Here is a 16,801-nt window from a genome sequence, read left to right as displayed (position 1 = left end):
CTCGTAAAAAAATGTCCGGAAATCCAAATGTCTTTTGGAAATTGAGTTTATTATGTAAATAAATTCACCGTTGGGGAATTTTTGTTTTAACTTGAAATTGATGCATGTTTTTGTTTTAAAAAAGTCACAAATTATTTGCTTTATGGCCATTTGACCACTAGATTTGTCATTAAACCGAGAAAATATCGGAAATATTGAAACGCAGCCTGATAACATCGGACTAGAAAAAGCTTGCCATTTAAATTGTTTCAAATTTATTGAATGCGAAATAAAATGCCATCACTTAGATCAAATGACACGTATATCAAATATATAATTTTGTGCCATAACATGTGCTGTTGTCAACAAGTTGTTATGAATATTGCTTACATATTTGAATGATATCACGTGAGATAAGGGAATCGGATGTACATTGTTGAATCACAATTTATCAATTAAATAATTTTCGTCACAAGCTCATCAGCAGCATTTTCCCTATAAATATGAACGGTAGCTCGACACTGAAATCATTCGATTCTTGGATTCCAATCAAGTATTTTCTTGGCGAATTCAGAATTCAGAATAAAGTTATTGGATTAATTTTTTGTTTGAAATTATTCAAATTCAGTCAACTGACCAGAAAAATCGTCAAAAATGAAGTTTTTCTTGTGCATTTTGGTTCTATCTTTTGCAACCATGCAAGAGTTGGTGGTTGCTAAACGTGGTCCGTTTGATCCAAATATGTGCTGCAAAGTTGAAAATTCCGAACCTGACAGCGCAACTCATGAAGCAATGATGAAACTTTTGGATGAATGTAAAAAAGAACTTGGCATCGGTACGTGTTTCAAGGATTGAGTTACTAAAAAAAACCAATACTTGCAAACTAATTATTCAAAATTTTATTTTCACAGACGGAGAGGAAGGTAAGAAAAAACATGAACCATTCCATTGCATCATTGAGTGTGTTTCTAAGAAATTGAATGTTGTAAGTTATAAAAGTTCGGGAATTCTCAGTTTTTCCTGATTAAATCAAACTCATCAAATCCATTTCATTTAAAGATCAATGCCGACGGTACCATCAATGAGGCTGAATTCACCAATAACGTGAAAAAGATGGCTACTGCATCATATCAACAGGCTGTAGCTGAGGATGTTGCCAAAAAATGCATTGCAGAAGCCAAAACTGCTACTGACAACGGTCCTAAAGATAGTAAATGCAACTTCATGCCAATGAAATTGAATCACTGCGTTGGAAGGGAACTTATCAATTCATGCCCAGCTGATAAGCAAGATACCTCGGACAAATGTGTAAAAATGCGTGAGCACATCAACAAACCCCGGAATGGTCCACCACCACCACCACCTGGCAAAGGACCAGAAGGATCCAGCGAGAATAATGAATAAAGTGTAAAATTCTGACTGATTTGCAATGGCATTCTACTATAAATTACGACCGGATTGATTCAATGGCACCATCAACAAAAATATAAATGTGTTTTTGACAAATTCAAATGACAGATTTAATGGAAATTATTTGATTGTTTGCAACACTTGTTTAGAGAATTCAATGAGAAAAAAAACAGTAATTACTACATTGTAATCGCTTTGATGATCTAAACCAATAAAACATGCACAAGATTAATTGATACAGCATTTATACCAACAAAGTTTGTTTGAAGAAAAATAATAATGATGTGATTTTAGGGCACGAACTGGCGCTTTTTTTCTGATTGCTCTTATTAGTATTGGAATCAACTCAGCGGCTAAATTATTTTTGTCATATATGACGATTTATTATTAGTAAGATACCCACAAATTAACGACACGCTTGACTGGATGATAGGTAACAAGTAGCTAGTGAACAGGTGACACAAGCTCACAAACAGGTTTTGTATGAATTGTTTGAAATTAAAGATAATTGCTTAATTTGCCAATTCAAATCTAATCTACTATTTTTTGGGCTTTCACCACTGCGATTTTTTGTCTCTATGAGATTTGTTGATGCTTAACTTGCACGTGTGCAGATGACCATTTCAGTGAGAAAAACACTAATGTGGATTAAACATTGAGGATTTCATTCCAAAGAGGTTGCATGATCAGTTTGACGTTGTGGTTTTTTGAAAATCACATTTTAGTTGCCTTCATGGTCACCCAATTTTATTCAAATTGATCTGCTTGAAATCATGATAAAAAATACATATCAAAATCTTGCAATAAAATGGGGAAATATTAAACTTAACAGTCTTCTTGATGCCTAATAGTCCGATGATTGTTACTTCAAAATTTTTGCATGAGTTCATTAAAAACTGACCCCTGAATGAGATAACAAAAAAGATTGTAAATTTAAAACCAAATTGAATAGAAACAAGGTATTCAATATGTTTATTTTCTGGATTAGACGAAACTACAAATGCGGTTCACGGCTCGTCTCTCATGCAAAACATCATTTAGCATTTTTTAGATAATTGACCATTTTTCGCGACCTTCAGAACGGTATAAATACTCACGAATTTTTCGATGGTAAAGCCATTCTGTTCACCAATTCAAGTGAAGTTGAACATTCGAAAAGTTCTATTCAAATTGAATATTGGTTAAAAATAACTGAAAATGAAGTTTTTCTTGTGCGTTTTGTTGATTGCGTTGGCTTCTGCCCATGGGCCGAAAGACCATTTCGATTATACCAAGTGCTGCAAAATTGAAAAATCAGCAGATACTACTCAATACATCGAAAGTATGATGAAGTTAGCAGATGAGTGCAGACAAGAGCTTGGTAATTTTATACATTCTGACGTATTTAAAAAGCAAACGAATAAATACGTACACTTTTATTTACAGGCGAACCAGAACAAGGAAAGCCACCCAGAATTGCATGTTTCCACGAATGCCTCGGAAATAAAACCAATATCGTAAGTTATTACAAAATATTTTTCCTTGTTTGAACATAGCCACCCAAATGCCAATTAATTGGCGCCAAATTTTCATTTTCCAATTCGAATTCTTGCAATTCATAGATCAACGCTGATAAAAGTTTGAACGAAGATAAATATCGCATTGTCGTAACCACTCAAATGGCCACGGAAGATTACCAAAAAGCCGTAGCTGATGCAATCGCTACAAAATGTATTGAAAAAGTAAAATCAGCAGATGGTTCTGAGGAGAGCCCGGATGAGTGTAGCAAAACAGCTTTGAAAGCCAATCACTGCGCTTCAAAAGAGTTGATCAATGCATGTCCAGCTGATAAGCAAGATAACGACGAACATTGTGTTCACTTCCGTGAGTTTATCAATGGCGATTTGAAGGGAAAGGGACCACGACCATCCCCTCCGCCTAGCAAAGAGTAAATCAGCCATCATTACACCAATTCACCGGTAAACAAAAGCCAACCAATACACTGTCGACCGTAATAACATGCAACAATATACGTAAATCCAATCGTATCCTCTCGTTATAATCATCCGGAAATGTAGCACTTTTTTCGAAAACAGAATCTATTCTGCAGATAAAACCCTGGTTGTTCTAAATTGAAATAAATGCGTGTTTTTGTTCTGGAAAAGCTATGAATTATTTATTTTTTAAGAAGTTGACTACTGGATAATTCAACAAATCAAAAAATATGTCGGAAATATTGAAATGCAACCTGATAACATCGAATTTTTCTGGTCCGAAACGGTGTGCCGCTTCAATCGTTTCAAATTCATAGAATCACTTTAATCAAATGATACAAGTCAAGTATATAATTGGGTATCATAACACGTGTTGTATTTGAATTTTTTTGGAATTGGATATTACGTGAGATAAGGGAGTGGAACCTTCAATTAAACTATATCTAATAATGATTAAAATTAATGAAATAATTTTCGTTACATGTTCATCATTGTGGATTTTCTTTATTAATAAGAACGATGCATTAGCACTGAAACCATTCGATTCGTGAATTTCAAGCAAGTTCATATTCAATCAGTTCCTAAAAACTAACTAGAAAAATCGTCAAAAATGAAGTTTTTCTTGTGCATATTGGTTCTATCTTTCGCAACCATGCAAGAGTTGGTGGTTGCTGATAAACGGGGTCCGTTTGATGCAAATATGTGCTGCAACGCTGAAAAATCGGAACCTGACAGCGCAGCTCATGAAGCATTGAAGGAGGCTCTTGGTGGATGTAAAAAAGAGCTGGGTTCCGGTACGCGTGTTTAACAATTTCGTTACTCAAAAAACCAATACTTGTAAACTAATGAATCAAAGGATTATTTTCATAGAGATGAAAGAAGGAAAGTTTCATATTGGCAAATATGCTTGCATGATGGAATGTATTTCCAAGAAAATGAACGTTGTAAGTTATAAAAGTTTGAAAATTTTCCGTTCTTCCTGATTAAACTAAACTCATCAAACAAATTTCATTGAAAGATCGATGCCAACGGTAACATCAATGAAACTGAATTCACCGATTCCGTGAAAAAGTTCGCTTCTGGAGATTATCAAAAGGCTGTAGCTGAGGATATTGCCAAAAAATGCATTGCAGGAGCCAAGACTGCTATTGACAATGGTGCTAAGGGTGATAATGAATGCAGCTTCACTGCAATGAAAATGAAGTACTGCGTTGGAAAAGAAATGTTCAATGCATGCCCAGCTGACAAGCAAGATACCTCTGACCAATGTGTAGAATTGCGTAAAATAACCAATGGTGAGAAACCCAAAGAAGAATAAAGAATATTTATAACTCCGATTGATTAGCAATGACATTCTGATGGAACAGAAACAACAAATAAAATATACACGTATGTTGCATTTCAAAAAATATAAACGACAATAATAAATTCAATGGAAATTATTTGATTGTTTGCATCACTTGTTTAGAGAATTCAATGAAAATGAAACAATAATTACTACATTGTAATCGTTTTGCTGATCTAAATCAATAACATGCTCAATGTTCCACAACGTTGAACAGGTGCGTCTGCAACCGTGCTCTCTCTCTCTCTTTCTCCCTCTGTCTGTCTGTCTGTCTCTTCCGGAGCAAAACATTCTTGAACGAATTTCATTTTCCATGAATGAAATTGATTGAAAAGAATACTTTTCCCAACAAAGTTGATTTGAAGAAGAACAATAATGATGTAATTTGGAGGTATGAACAGGAGCCAATGTGGCATTTATGACGATGTAATATCATCATCAACGCCGTGACTGAACTATGTTCGTCATATATGATGATTCACCATTTGTGAAGTACCCAAAAATTAACGACACGCTTGACTGGATGATAGGTAACAACTAGTAGGTAAACAGATGACACAAGCTTACTAACAGGTGTTGTATGAAATATTTGAAACTAACGTTAATTGTTTAATTTGCCAATCCACATCTAATCTGCTGTTTTTTGGCCATTCACGATCCGGATTTTTTTGTCTCTATGAGATTTTTTGATGCTTGACTTGCACGTGGGCAGATGACTATTTCAGTCAAAAATACACTAATGTGGATAACCGTTGAGGAATTCATTCCAAAGAAGATGGATGCATGGTTAGTTTGACTTGGTGGTTTTTTGAAAATCACACTTTGCTAACACCAACAATTTGAATCAACAATTTGAATATACATTCCAAATATGTTGTAGTAAAATGGGATGTAGAACCTAATGGTTCTTTTGATAGCCAAAATTTCGGTAAATGTATGTTATTTCCATGAGTTCACTTTGATAACCGACCCCAATCAAATGTCAACGATGTAATCAAATGTGAATGTGAATATAAATTGAATAGAAACAAAGACTTCAATTTCTTTATTTTATCTCTTTTTCTACTCTTTTCTCAAGCCACAAAGAATCTCAGTTGACGAATAGTCTTATAGCAGTTAGTGTCAATGTGATTGAAATTTCATGGGACTTCGAATGAACTCGCTTCGCGACTCCCCGAAATTGAATGTTAGTCTATCTTAAATTTAATTTAAATCTTTATGGAATTTGGAATATAAAAATTTACTATCCCTGCGCATTCTGAAAATATACAGTACGATCTCGATTATCCGTCCGTCTATTAACCATCACCTCTTGTAAATTGTAACCATCATCGTTTCAGTTCAATTCACTTTGCACGACGTTAATAATAAAAAAAGCGCTACTCATCTCTATATCCATCTCGTATGTTCAATACTTGTTTTTTCAAAGCCAAAGACGATTTTCTGGGAAAGTTGCTCCCCTTTCTGGAATTGATTTTACACGAATACATTCTTTTATTCATTTATTTTTAAAGAATAATTCAGATTACCTTTACACACATAGTAATCAAAAGCATAAGTTTTTTTTTCAAACTTGTAAAATCTGAGTTATAACAACATTGCAATAATAAGTCTATTTCTTATTTAAACCGCTAGAATTCGGACGGCATATTCATTAACAAAACCGTGAAAATAAAAAATGTAGGACAGACAGACAGACGGACATTCAGTTTTATATATGTATATATATATAGATTTCAAATTCAAACGGCAATGATGAAATAAATGAAATTCCATCGACATTGTGCAGCATATTATATTGAGAGTCTCAATTTGAGACTTGAAGACTTCTAGCACATTGGAACAACTGACATTTTCATTCTCATTCAAATCTGGCAATATAGCCAGCTATGTCATATTGGTGTGATCAGCGTTCTTTACAAAACTAAAATGTACATTTAATGATAAAACATAAATAAATATAAATATGAATATGAATACAAATGGAAAATGAGATTCCTGTGTCATGCAAATCATCATTTAGCTTTTGTTTTAGACAATTAAGATTTTTCTGCGGCAATAACGACAAAACCTAATGAGACAGTTCCAGAATTTTGCGTATAAATACCATCGATTTGTTGATGTTAAAGTCATTCTGTTTTTGAATTAGTGAAATTACACATTCAAAAAGTTATTCCAATCAAACTGAAAATGAAGTTTTTCTTGTGTGCTTTGTTGATTGCATTGGCTTCTGCCCATGGGCCGAAAGACCATTTCGATTATACCAAGTGCTGCACATTTGAAATATCAGCAGCTACTACCCAATACATCGAAAGTATGACGAAGTTGGAAGATGAGTGCAAACAAGAGCTTCTAATTCGAATTCTTACAATTCATAGATCAACGCTGATAAAAGTTTGAACGAAGATAAATATCGCAGTGTCGTAACCACTCAAATGGCCACGGAAGATTACCAAAAAGCCGTAGCTGATGCAACCGCCACAAAATGTATTGAAAAAGTAAAATCAGCAGATGGTTCTGAGGAGAGCCCGGATGGGTGTAGCATGACCGCTTTGAAAGCCAATCACTGCGCTATAAAAGAGTTGATCGATGCATGTCCAGCTGATAAGCAAGATAACGATGAACATTGTGTTCACTTCCGTGAGTTTTTCAATGGCGATTTCAAGGGAAAGGGACCACGACCACCCCCTCCGCCTAGCAAAGAGTAAACCAGGAACCATTACACCATTTCACCGGTAAACAATAGCCAACCAATACACTGTCGACCACAATAACATGCAACGGTGTGCCGCTTCAATTGTTTCAAACTCATTGAATCACTTTGATCAAATGGCACAAGTCAAGTATATAATTTGGTGTCATGACACGTGTTGTTTACGAATTTGAACTTTTTGGAATTGGATATTACGTGAGATATGGGAATGAAACCTTCAATTAGACGTATGATTAAAATTTATCAATGAAATCTTTGTCGTTACATGTTCATTATTGTGGATTTTTCCTATAAATATGAACGGTAGATCGACACAGTAACCACTCGATTCCTGGATTCCAATGAATCATTTCCTTGGCGAATTCAGAACTAAGAATAAAGTTATTAAATTAATTTGTTGTTTGAAACTATTCAAAATTCATTCATTTTCTGATAAATAACTTTGAAAAAATTGTTCAACAATGAAGATTTTCTTGTGCATATTGGTTCTATCTTTTGCAACCATGCAAGCGTTAGTGGTTGCTAAACGGGGTGGACACCGATTCGATCCGAATATGTGCTGCAACGCAGAAAAATCGGAACCTGACAGTACAGCTCATGAAGCAATGAAGAAGCTTTTTGATGAATGTAAAAAAGAGCTGGGCTACGGTACGCGTGTTTAAAAATTTCGTTACTCAAAAAACAAATACGTGCAAACTAATCAAAGTTTTATTTTTCACAGACGGGGAAGAAGGCAAGAAACAACCTGGCAAATGGCATTGCATTGCGGAGTGTGTTTCCAAGAAAATGAACGTTGTAAGTTATAAAAGTTTGAAAATACGCAGTTTTTTCTGAATTAAACTCATCAAGAAAATTTCATTCAAAGCTCAATGCCGACGGTACCATCAATGAGGCTGAATTCACCAATAACGTTAAAAAGATGGCTACTGCACCATATCAACAGGCTGTAGCTGAGGATGTTGCCAAAAAATGCATTGCAGGAGCCAACACTGCTACTGACAACGGTTCTAAAGGCGATGATAAATGCAGTTCCATTCCAATGAAACTGAAGCACTGTATTGGAAAAGAAATGTTCAATGCATGCCCAGCTGATAAACAAGACACTTCAGACAAATGTGTAGAAATGCGTAAAAAAATCAATGGCGAGAAACCCAAAGAAGAATAAATAATATTTATAATTCCGATTTATTCGCATTTTGGTACCGAAATAATTTTCTGCCGGAAATTATTCTATGAAACCGATAACAAAAGTATAAAAGTGTGTTGCATGTTAAAAAAATATGAAAGACAACAATAAAATCAATGGAATTTATTTGACTGTTTGCATTTAGAGAATCCAACGAAAAAAAACAGTAATTACTTCATGGTAATCGCTTTGCTGATCTAAACCAATGACAAATGCACCAGGATAATCCCAATGAGTATACGTCACACATATTGATGGTAATGTTTGAAAATGTTGAACAAGTGCATCTACGACCGTACTCTCTCTCAGAGTGAACCATTCTTGAACGAAATCATTTTGCTAATGATGTCGTTGTTTGTGTAGGACCAAGGCTATCCTGGTGAAAATATGCATGATAGTAATTTAAAAAAAAATCTTCCCAACAAAGTTGGTTAGAAGAAAAGTAATAAATAATGATGATGTAATTTAAAGATACGAACGGGTGTGAGCGATGCAATTAAATGTGAATTTGAATATGAATTAAATAGAAACAAAGCCTTCAATTTGTTCATTTTATCGATTAGATGGAAATACAAATGAGAAATAGGATTCCTGTGTCATGCAAAATATCATTTAGCTTTTGTTTTAGATGATTGTGTTTTTTTCGCGACAATAATGACAAATACTAATATTGCAATTCCAAAATTTCGCGTATAAATACGCCCAGAATTGTTGATGGTAAAGCCATTCTGTTTTTGAATTAGTGAAGTTACACATTCAAAAAGTTGTTCCAATCAAATTGAAATTACCAAACTGAAAATGAAGTTTTTGTTGTGCGCTTTGTTGATTGCATTGGCTTCTGCTCATGAGCCACCAGGTCTTTTCGAATATACTAAGTGTTGCAAAATTCAAATATCAGCAGCTACTACCCAGTTCATTGATAGTATGACGAAGTTGGAAGATGAGTGCAAACAAGAGCTTGGTAATTTTATACATTTCGAAAGTTATAAGAAGCATACGAATAAATACGTACACTTCAATTCACAGGGGAACCAGAACAAGGAAAACCGCCTAAATTCGCATGTTTCCACGAATGTCTCGGAAATAAAACCAATATGGTGAGCTATTGCAAAATATTGTTTCGTGTTCGAGCTATTCGAATTCTTGCAATTAATAGATCAACGCTGATGAAAGTTTGAACGAAGATAAATATCGCAGTTTCATAACCACTCAAATGGCCACGGAAGATTACCAAAAAGCCGTAGCTGATGCAATCGCCACAAAATGTATTGAAAAAGTGAATTCAGCAGATGGTTCTGAGGAGAGCCCGGATGGGTGTAGCGAGACCGCTATGGAAGCTTTTCACTGCGCTTCAAAAGAGTTGATCAATGCATGTCCAGCTGATAAGCAAGACAGCGTTGAACATTGTGTTCACTTCCGTGAGTTTATCAATCGCGATTTCAAAGGGAAAGGACCACAGCCATCCCCACAAACTGTCTCCAAGTAAACCGGGAATGACTAAATAATTTTACTGGTACAAAATGATTTCGAAAAAACTTATCATAACATAGTTATGTGATATAATAGAGAAAATGAATCAAATCAAATGAAGTAATATAGCACATGACATTCAAAACCAGTAAAAAATCGGAGTTTTTATTTGAAAAACCAAATTCTAGCATTCCAATTGCACCTAAATGATACCACGTGTTGGCATAATTTCGCAAGCCAACGTAAAAACGACAAATCGAACAATGAATAACTGGAAACCCAGCTATTTCCATTGATTACTACCACAATTTCTAGCGATTATATTCTACGTAACGCGAGAAATAATACTATAAATTTTTGTTCCCGGGGATTTTTTTTATCCAATATCAGATTTTTTTTCTCTTTTCATTGATGTGTTTTTTTGAAGCTTGAAAATACAAAAACTGGTAATCAGGTTTAGGACAAAAAACTGTATAGCATGTCATTATTTGATTGAAGGTGTGATTTCACAACGATCATTGACTTTTTTCATTTATTTTTTTTTCTTTTCTGTTTAACATATGATTGGAATAGTACTTCGTGTCAATAATGATTTAATTGCAACGCATCATTTCTTTTATTGTCAGGAAATAAAAATGTTTTGTTTTTCATCAAATACGAATAATATTCGATATTCATTTCGCTCTTGACTTTCAGCAAAATTAGAGGTGGAATTCAATTGTCTCCCGTTCAATATAAAGCAAAGTTTTCGCAAAAAATACAAATTGGTAACTGGAAATGAAGGTTTTCTTCTGGATATTTGTTATTTTGTGTTTGGTGAATCCAGAACTGATATTGGCAAAATTATATGGCTCTCCAAACTTTATTGAAACGAATACATACGTAACGGAAAAATCCACTCTACTTGAATTCCATGTAAAACTGTTACACATGGTAGAGGATTGTGTGCAAGAGCTCGGACTTCGAAGTATGTTTAATTTTTTTATTTGACTAATTCAAGAACATTCTATTTATAATCCATTTTCTCACGAACACAGATGAACCGTTAGCGGTAAAACGTAGCAAAATTGTATGCATTGCTGAGTGTATTGGGAGAAAAAGTCACATGGTTGGTATAATAACTGAATTTCGGAAATAAAATGTAGCGAAATAATGTAAATTCTATCGACAGATTGACCGTTATGGTAATTTGAATCATGATGGATATCGCAACTTTGTAAATGATATGCCTTTGAATGGTGCACAAAGAGCCGTGGCTGAAGATGTTGTGAAGAAATGCATTAGTGACATTGAAATGTTTCCCAACAAAATCCATGAAGCAACTGGTTGCAATGTGATTCCAGCTCATGCAATGGTATGCGTTCAAAAGCCTTTCCGCGCATTACAATGAATTGGATACATAAGAATGATCAAAAGACGACGACGTAAATTGAAAGTTTCTAATCCGTTTTTTATGGAATTTCACAAAAAATATTTCCCAATAGAAGCCACCCTTGACATCACGCCAAGATTTCACACCACATTCATTCTAACAAAAAGTGCTCTTGCGCTTAAAATACATCAGGTTTCTTTTTAAATTGGAGAAAAATAAAACACACATATTGAACGCGAACATTTCAAGTAGCAATTTTTACTGACCAACTTTTAATAAAGAGTTAATTGAAACAATGGCTTAAGATTTGAGAGTTAACTTTAATTAACTGAAACCAAATCATCAAATAAAATGAATTAATGGGCATAGTAGGGAATATTCAAGTAAACAATTCAATTACAAGACAAGATATGACATGGAGTTTCGATATAGCAATTTTACGTCCAATCCGACTAGATCTTTATGGGATGGAAATAGTCTCTTTCCATTTCCGCCAAAGTCGGAACCAAAACATAAATGACATGTTCAATTGTGTTTGTTTCGTTAGTTTCAACGGTGCCGCTACGAGAGGTCACTTTTGTCGTTGCTTGTTGTTATTTTACATGTAAAATCAATGGTATTAGACGCTCCATAAATGGAAATTATTCTTTACAACCTTTCATTTTCCAACAAAACCGAAATAATTTCGAATTAGTTGTCCATTAGCATTTTTACCAATATTTCAGAAGATAAAACATACTAGAAATTTTAGGTTGCAAATAAGAAGCGCCCTTCTAAAGCCATCCTTATGCAAATCCACCAATTGAACACATGTAGATTGACGGATGAAACAAAAGATATCATTGATTTCCAGCAGTATGAGTTAATTTTAATTCAATTATTCAATGCATTATACTGTCTTACCGGAAATTTGAATATTTGAAATCAAAACAGATGATATCTCATTGAGAAACGTGTTACAATATTGATTGTTTCAATTCTCCGGAAACGAATTACATGATCGAACTTTGACGTATGATTACATCCAAACACGAAATATCATGTGTTGAAAACATAGTTTCCTGTTTCAATGCATCTTTTACAATTTTTCAAAACAATGCGGTAATTGATCAAAATCTCGGTTATTATAGTTCATGCAACACATAATTATTACACCATTTTCTCAATGATAAAAGGGTCATCTAGTTTTTTATGCAAATAAAATCCTCTTTAAATAGAGATTTGGCGTTCATTTGATGTTCGTATTTCCAGCCAAATTGTTGTGCATTTAATTGAAAAAAATGAAAATTTATTTGTGGGCATTCATCATTTCCTTGGCCATCATTCAAGTAATAGTGTTTGGGAAAGAAATGAATTCAAATACGTGTTGTAAGATCGGAGCAGAAGGTCAAGCCAAGTACGATGAGAAGGTGCAGCAATTAATGCAACAATGTATTCAAGAGCTGGACCTTGCTAGTGGGTATTTTTCCCCTTCTTTTTGTCGACAATCTTACCGAGGCAACAGAAATTAAATACCAGAAAATTTTTATTTCTTTAGATCAAACAGAAGATAAGCAACGTGAAGGTTTTGTTTGTGTCGTTGAATGCGTGGGCAGAAAAGTAAATGTTGTAAGTATTCTGGTCAAAATCGCTAAGTCCGCGAATTTCGTTTGGCACTGATATCACAATTTCCTTCATAAAATCATTCGATAGATTGACGCCAATAAGAACTTGATTGAGAAAGGACTGAGAAATTTCGTAATCAATGAAATGGCTTTAGAGCCGTATCAAAAAGTCGTAGCCGAACAAACGATAAAGAAATGTACCGAAGAGTTGAAAACACCATCACCGGAGACCAATGGCTGCAGTCACATTGTATTGAGAGCAAGTTCTTGTGTTGAAGCCGAGTTATTCAAATCCTGTCCAGCAGATAAACAAGACACGTCCGATGAATGCGTTAAACTACGCCAAGAGATCAACAGTGGCAAAGATAGTTAAATTCCACATTAAAATCACTGAAAAAAAAACATCTGTTTGAAATCTGACACTTTATTGTTCAAGAAAGTTAAAGCACAAATTGAATAAAATGGGAAAGCAAGTGCAATTGATTGATTTCTTTGTTCATCCGTCACTCTTTTGGAACTGAATCAAAATAACTAGGTAGGTGGCGATGGCACCGCTGATGGACGTCAAGATTTGTCTATCGATTGTGCACATGCCGCATGCGGTGAAATAGAAAGTTCGATCGGCCAGCAATTGACGCCAGAAACGCTGAAGCTATTCGGTTACAAATACGAATGAAAAAGCATCAAAATATTTCGAATATGTATGCCAACTTACTATTGGTTCAACGGAACTGTCCTTACAGTTTCTTAGCACTTCACAAACAATGATGATTGTTTTTCTAGCCTAAATGTCAATTCGTAAATGATAAGTGGATTGCAAACAAGAGAAGAAAACCACAGTTAGTATAATAATAAAGCCATTATTAATGGAAAGTTATTTTGATTGGGTATATGCTTGGGAAATACATTGTTCGCAGCTCACCTCAGTTGTTGCCTGTCAAATATTTTAAAAACAAATTTTTTTATTTTAAATTAATGCTTTCGTACTGAATTTTAAAATATAAATTAATTGATTGAAACCAACAAACATATATAAAAGATACCATATGACACGGTTCCACAATGAGAAGTAGTCGCGATAGATGGAAACAGCACCATAGCAGTTGCAAGCTTGCAACAAACATATCCTAACAATGGAAAAGAAACATTCAATAATTGAAAAAGAATTGCATTTGCAATTCCTGTGCAAATAAATACCGGTTCATTTAGCAGTTCAAAGAATAAGAAATAGCTGGTAGCGACAAGGTGCAGCAGACATGAAGCCAACATTACAAGTAATGTGAGTCCAAACACCCTTTTCCGATTGAAAACGAAATGAAAAATCTTGGAAAAAAAAACAACCGTAAAATAGATGTTTTCCGCTCACCTCGATATTATTGTCACCGTTTCACCTAGAATGGCGTGTGTGTATGAAAGTCGATCTAAAAAGAAGCTAGCTCGTGTCAATGCTACCGCTCCGGTTAGTTTACCTTGAAGTTGGAATGAAAACAAGCTTTAAATCGAATTTAATCGCTTAATCAGACAATTAAATTGTTAAATTATTCAAAAATGAGAAACCATATGTCGTTGTTGATAGAGACGCTGAGTATTTGCCCGTACCGAATATTGGCGCTATGTGATTTTCATCTGACGGTGCACGCGATAGGGTTGTTATTTTTGCGATTGGCTTGACGGGCACATTAATATTTGATCCAGGTAGAATATTTTCGTTTGTTTCCATTGTAGGTGCTGGTTCGGTGGTGTTTTGAACATCCACTTTGTTTGCTTTCGCATGAGACGCCGATTCCAGTAATTTTTCTAAGTTTAGAACATTTGATATTTGGATTAATGAATTAAATATGATTAAAGTCCATTTACTCAATGAAAATATGTTGCGAATCGCTAGATTCAGTCGATGATATCGCCGTTGGATGCCAAGTGCCGTTTGAGCCAATTGCGTATGTAAAGCCATCAAAATGTAATATAGCACATAAAATGGGAAGTAAGTTTCGATGCGAATGTCACTAGTGGCTAGAAATATGTGGGAAAGGATATAGTTTCAAATATGGGGAAAGGGGCCAGCTAATAAAGTGATGGCAAAAATGATTTTTTTTTTTCAAGTCATTATATGAATTTCACATGGAAAATTTTCATGAAATCAGATTTCCAATCAAGTTTAAATGTCATACCTTGGCCTCCTTTGGTCATTTTTATTTGCAAATTTTTTGCACTTCGCCACTTCGATATGATATCCAAAACAATCATACCAGTCATAGACAAGAAAACAAGCACCACCATTATTAGATTCCGTTTTTTGTCTTTCCATTGATCATTAAATAGGGTCAGTTCGTCATCAGCCTAATTTTTTTTTCGAATATCAATAAAAAGTTAAATCTCTTTTAAATTTACTCAATTGAACTTTCGCATAAGAGCCTAAATTGAATGTACTTTTCTGAGATTGTCGTTGATTCTCGAAATCCATTTCCGTCCAATTAGTCCGGTTATTGCACCGCAAACACACGCACCAACTACAACACATACATCAAACACAGTCACGAATTTTGATGTAGCTGTTCTCATCCTAATAAATCAATTTGTATGAATTATCACACTTATTTTTAATTTTTTTTAGAGTTTATTGATTTTTCCATTTTGAACAATTATTTACTACTTCTTTTCCCTTCGATGGTAGATAAACTTACCGAATTGGTGTTTTTGAATCGGCATCAACGAATATAAACCGAACGGTCATACTAACTGTTTTGATATGAAATTTGAGAGAGAAGAATTGCAGGAAAAAATGATTAAAATCACAGTAAATTCACATTTGAAGATATTCCATTTTCATGCAATGCTTTTGCCATAAATTTACCTGTGGCGGTCATAAAACAAATGCTATACAGACATAGCCATGTCGATCGTCGAATGTCATTCACACGATTTTTGTCGTTCTTTTTTATAAGGTATGGTGCCATTCCAAGTACTCGACTTAAATAAAATCCAGGCAATGAACTATCTTGAATCTCCATGATTGAATCACAACAAATAAGAATTTAGTCAATAGCTTCGAAAACACATTTAGAACAAAACACTTTTGAAAAAATATCCAACACAGGAAATACACGAACTACGATACATTCGCTCATATGGTCACAGGTGAACTGCGTGACTTGATTCAATATCCTGCAGTGCAATTATTGTTTTTATTTCTGTTTGACCACACCAAGTATGTCGTTCAAAGTGAAATTAATCGAATTAACCGATAGACATTTCCTCCTTCATGCCAAGCATGAATTGAGCGCCGTCGGACAAGTACACTTTTATTTACACAGTATATTTATTGATATTAAACAAAATCTATCGAATAAGCATTAAAGTTGTTTATATGTGTATTCATTCCTTTTTCCGTCGTTTTGCGACATTGTCATAGGCATCAAAATATTTGTACTCACATTATTTAGTAGACAATTAACCACTTTTGTCAATAAACACATTATTTCCTATAACAACATTGATGACAGCTGAATATGAGCATTTTTCATAAATATTGTTCTGTACCCAATGAGCCAAACACGTGCAATTATTGTGCATAGTAGATTTATTCCCAAATCGTGCACAATTCTTACACATATTGTGCCCAGAAACAAAATTTTATCTAAATAGGTCCAAAAATTTCACAATTTTTGCACTTTTAGTGCTACATTTAGCATTACATTAAAATATGCACAAAATTCAAACATTTAGCATTACATGTGTTCATTGGGTATAGG

General features: G+C 34.3%; 8 protein-coding genes and 1 pseudogene across 10 annotated transcripts; 8 read left to right on the top strand and 1 right to left on the bottom strand.

The window, feature by feature from the left end:
• The first annotated feature begins 506 nt into the window (after positions 1–506).
• On the top strand, positions 507–1,691 carry LOC129566642 (uncharacterized). Its single transcript, XM_055442738.1, has 3 exons — positions 507–814; positions 891–964; positions 1,039–1,691. Exons 1-3 carry the CDS (start codon positions 634–636, stop codon positions 1,381–1,383), a joined length of 600 nt encoding a protein of 199 aa, XP_055298713.1. The 5' UTR covers positions 507–633; the 3' UTR covers positions 1,384–1,691.
• Positions 1,692–2,526: 835 nt separating this feature from the next.
• Positions 2,527–3,508, top strand: LOC129566632 (uncharacterized). Its single transcript, XM_055442719.1, has 3 exons — positions 2,527–2,749; positions 2,815–2,885; positions 2,991–3,508. The coding sequence occupies exons 1-3, from the start codon at positions 2,587–2,589 to the stop codon at positions 3,318–3,320; spliced, it is 564 nt and encodes a 187-aa protein (XP_055298694.1). The 5' UTR covers positions 2,527–2,586; the 3' UTR covers positions 3,321–3,508.
• A 334-nt stretch (positions 3,509–3,842) lies between these two features.
• LOC129566634 (uncharacterized) lies at positions 3,843–4,779 on the top strand. Its single transcript, XM_055442721.1, has 3 exons — positions 3,843–4,156; positions 4,233–4,306; positions 4,381–4,779. Exons 1-3 carry the CDS (start codon positions 3,973–3,975, stop codon positions 4,678–4,680), a joined length of 558 nt encoding a protein of 185 aa, XP_055298696.1. The 5' UTR covers positions 3,843–3,972; the 3' UTR covers positions 4,681–4,779.
• Positions 4,780–6,897: 2,118 nt separating this feature from the next.
• LOC129566624 (uncharacterized) lies at positions 6,898–7,415 on the top strand (annotated as a pseudogene).
• Positions 7,416–7,742: 327 nt separating this feature from the next.
• Positions 7,743–8,732, top strand: LOC129566633 (uncharacterized). The gene is made up of 3 exons (XM_055442720.1): positions 7,743–8,068; positions 8,142–8,215; positions 8,286–8,732. The coding sequence occupies exons 1-3, from the start codon at positions 7,882–7,884 to the stop codon at positions 8,583–8,585; spliced, it is 561 nt and encodes a 186-aa protein (XP_055298695.1). The 5' UTR covers positions 7,743–7,881; the 3' UTR covers positions 8,586–8,732.
• Positions 8,733–9,344: 612 nt separating this feature from the next.
• On the top strand, positions 9,345–10,341 carry LOC129566659 (uncharacterized). The gene is made up of 3 exons (XM_055442788.1): positions 9,345–9,567; positions 9,633–9,703; positions 9,763–10,341. The coding sequence occupies exons 1-3, from the start codon at positions 9,405–9,407 to the stop codon at positions 10,090–10,092; spliced, it is 564 nt and encodes a 187-aa protein (XP_055298763.1). The 5' UTR covers positions 9,345–9,404; the 3' UTR covers positions 10,093–10,341.
• Positions 10,342–10,777: 436 nt separating this feature from the next.
• On the top strand, positions 10,778–11,680 carry LOC129566721 (uncharacterized). The gene is made up of 3 exons (XM_055442921.1): positions 10,778–11,043; positions 11,114–11,184; positions 11,248–11,680. The coding sequence occupies exons 1-3, from the start codon at positions 10,854–10,856 to the stop codon at positions 11,464–11,466; spliced, it is 480 nt and encodes a 159-aa protein (XP_055298896.1). The 5' UTR covers positions 10,778–10,853; the 3' UTR covers positions 11,467–11,680.
• Positions 11,681–12,706: 1,026 nt separating this feature from the next.
• Positions 12,707–13,531, top strand: LOC129566720 (uncharacterized). Its single transcript, XM_055442920.1, has 3 exons — positions 12,707–12,903; positions 12,986–13,056; positions 13,141–13,531. The coding sequence occupies exons 1-3, from the start codon at positions 12,729–12,731 to the stop codon at positions 13,423–13,425; spliced, it is 531 nt and encodes a 176-aa protein (XP_055298895.1). The 5' UTR covers positions 12,707–12,728; the 3' UTR covers positions 13,426–13,531.
• Positions 13,465–16,167, bottom strand: LOC129566719 (gustatory receptor for sugar taste 43a-like). Of its 3 annotated transcripts, none has more exons than XM_055442916.1 (12): positions 15,904–16,167; positions 15,734–15,788; positions 15,480–15,612; positions 15,221–15,389; positions 14,910–15,062; positions 14,610–14,849; positions 14,419–14,521; positions 14,250–14,346; positions 14,096–14,179; positions 13,975–13,986; positions 13,768–13,836; positions 13,465–13,704 (listed from the first exon to the last, which is right to left on the bottom strand). In XM_055442916.1, exons 1-12 carry the CDS (start codon positions 16,058–16,060, stop codon positions 13,549–13,551), a joined length of 1,428 nt encoding a protein of 475 aa, XP_055298891.1. In that variant the 5' UTR covers positions 16,061–16,167; the 3' UTR covers positions 13,465–13,548. The 3 variants fall into 3 exon arrangements, with proteins under 3 accessions (XP_055298891.1, XP_055298892.1, XP_055298893.1); XM_055442917.1 differs by having other exon boundaries at positions 14,652–14,849; XM_055442918.1 differs by having other exon boundaries at positions 13,521–13,704; positions 13,794–13,836.
• Positions 16,168–16,801: the final 634 nt, after the last annotated feature.

This window comes from Sitodiplosis mosellana, unplaced genomic scaffold (genome assembly GCF_009176505.1).
Source record: "Sitodiplosis mosellana isolate CC-2019 unplaced genomic scaffold, AAFC_SMos_1.0 Smas_scaffold_4, whole genome shotgun sequence".
NCBI lineage: Eukaryota > Metazoa > Arthropoda > Insecta > Diptera > Cecidomyiidae > Sitodiplosis > Sitodiplosis mosellana.
Note: the sequence above shows the minus strand (reverse complement) of the source record. Positions and strands in the feature narration are given on the sequence as shown.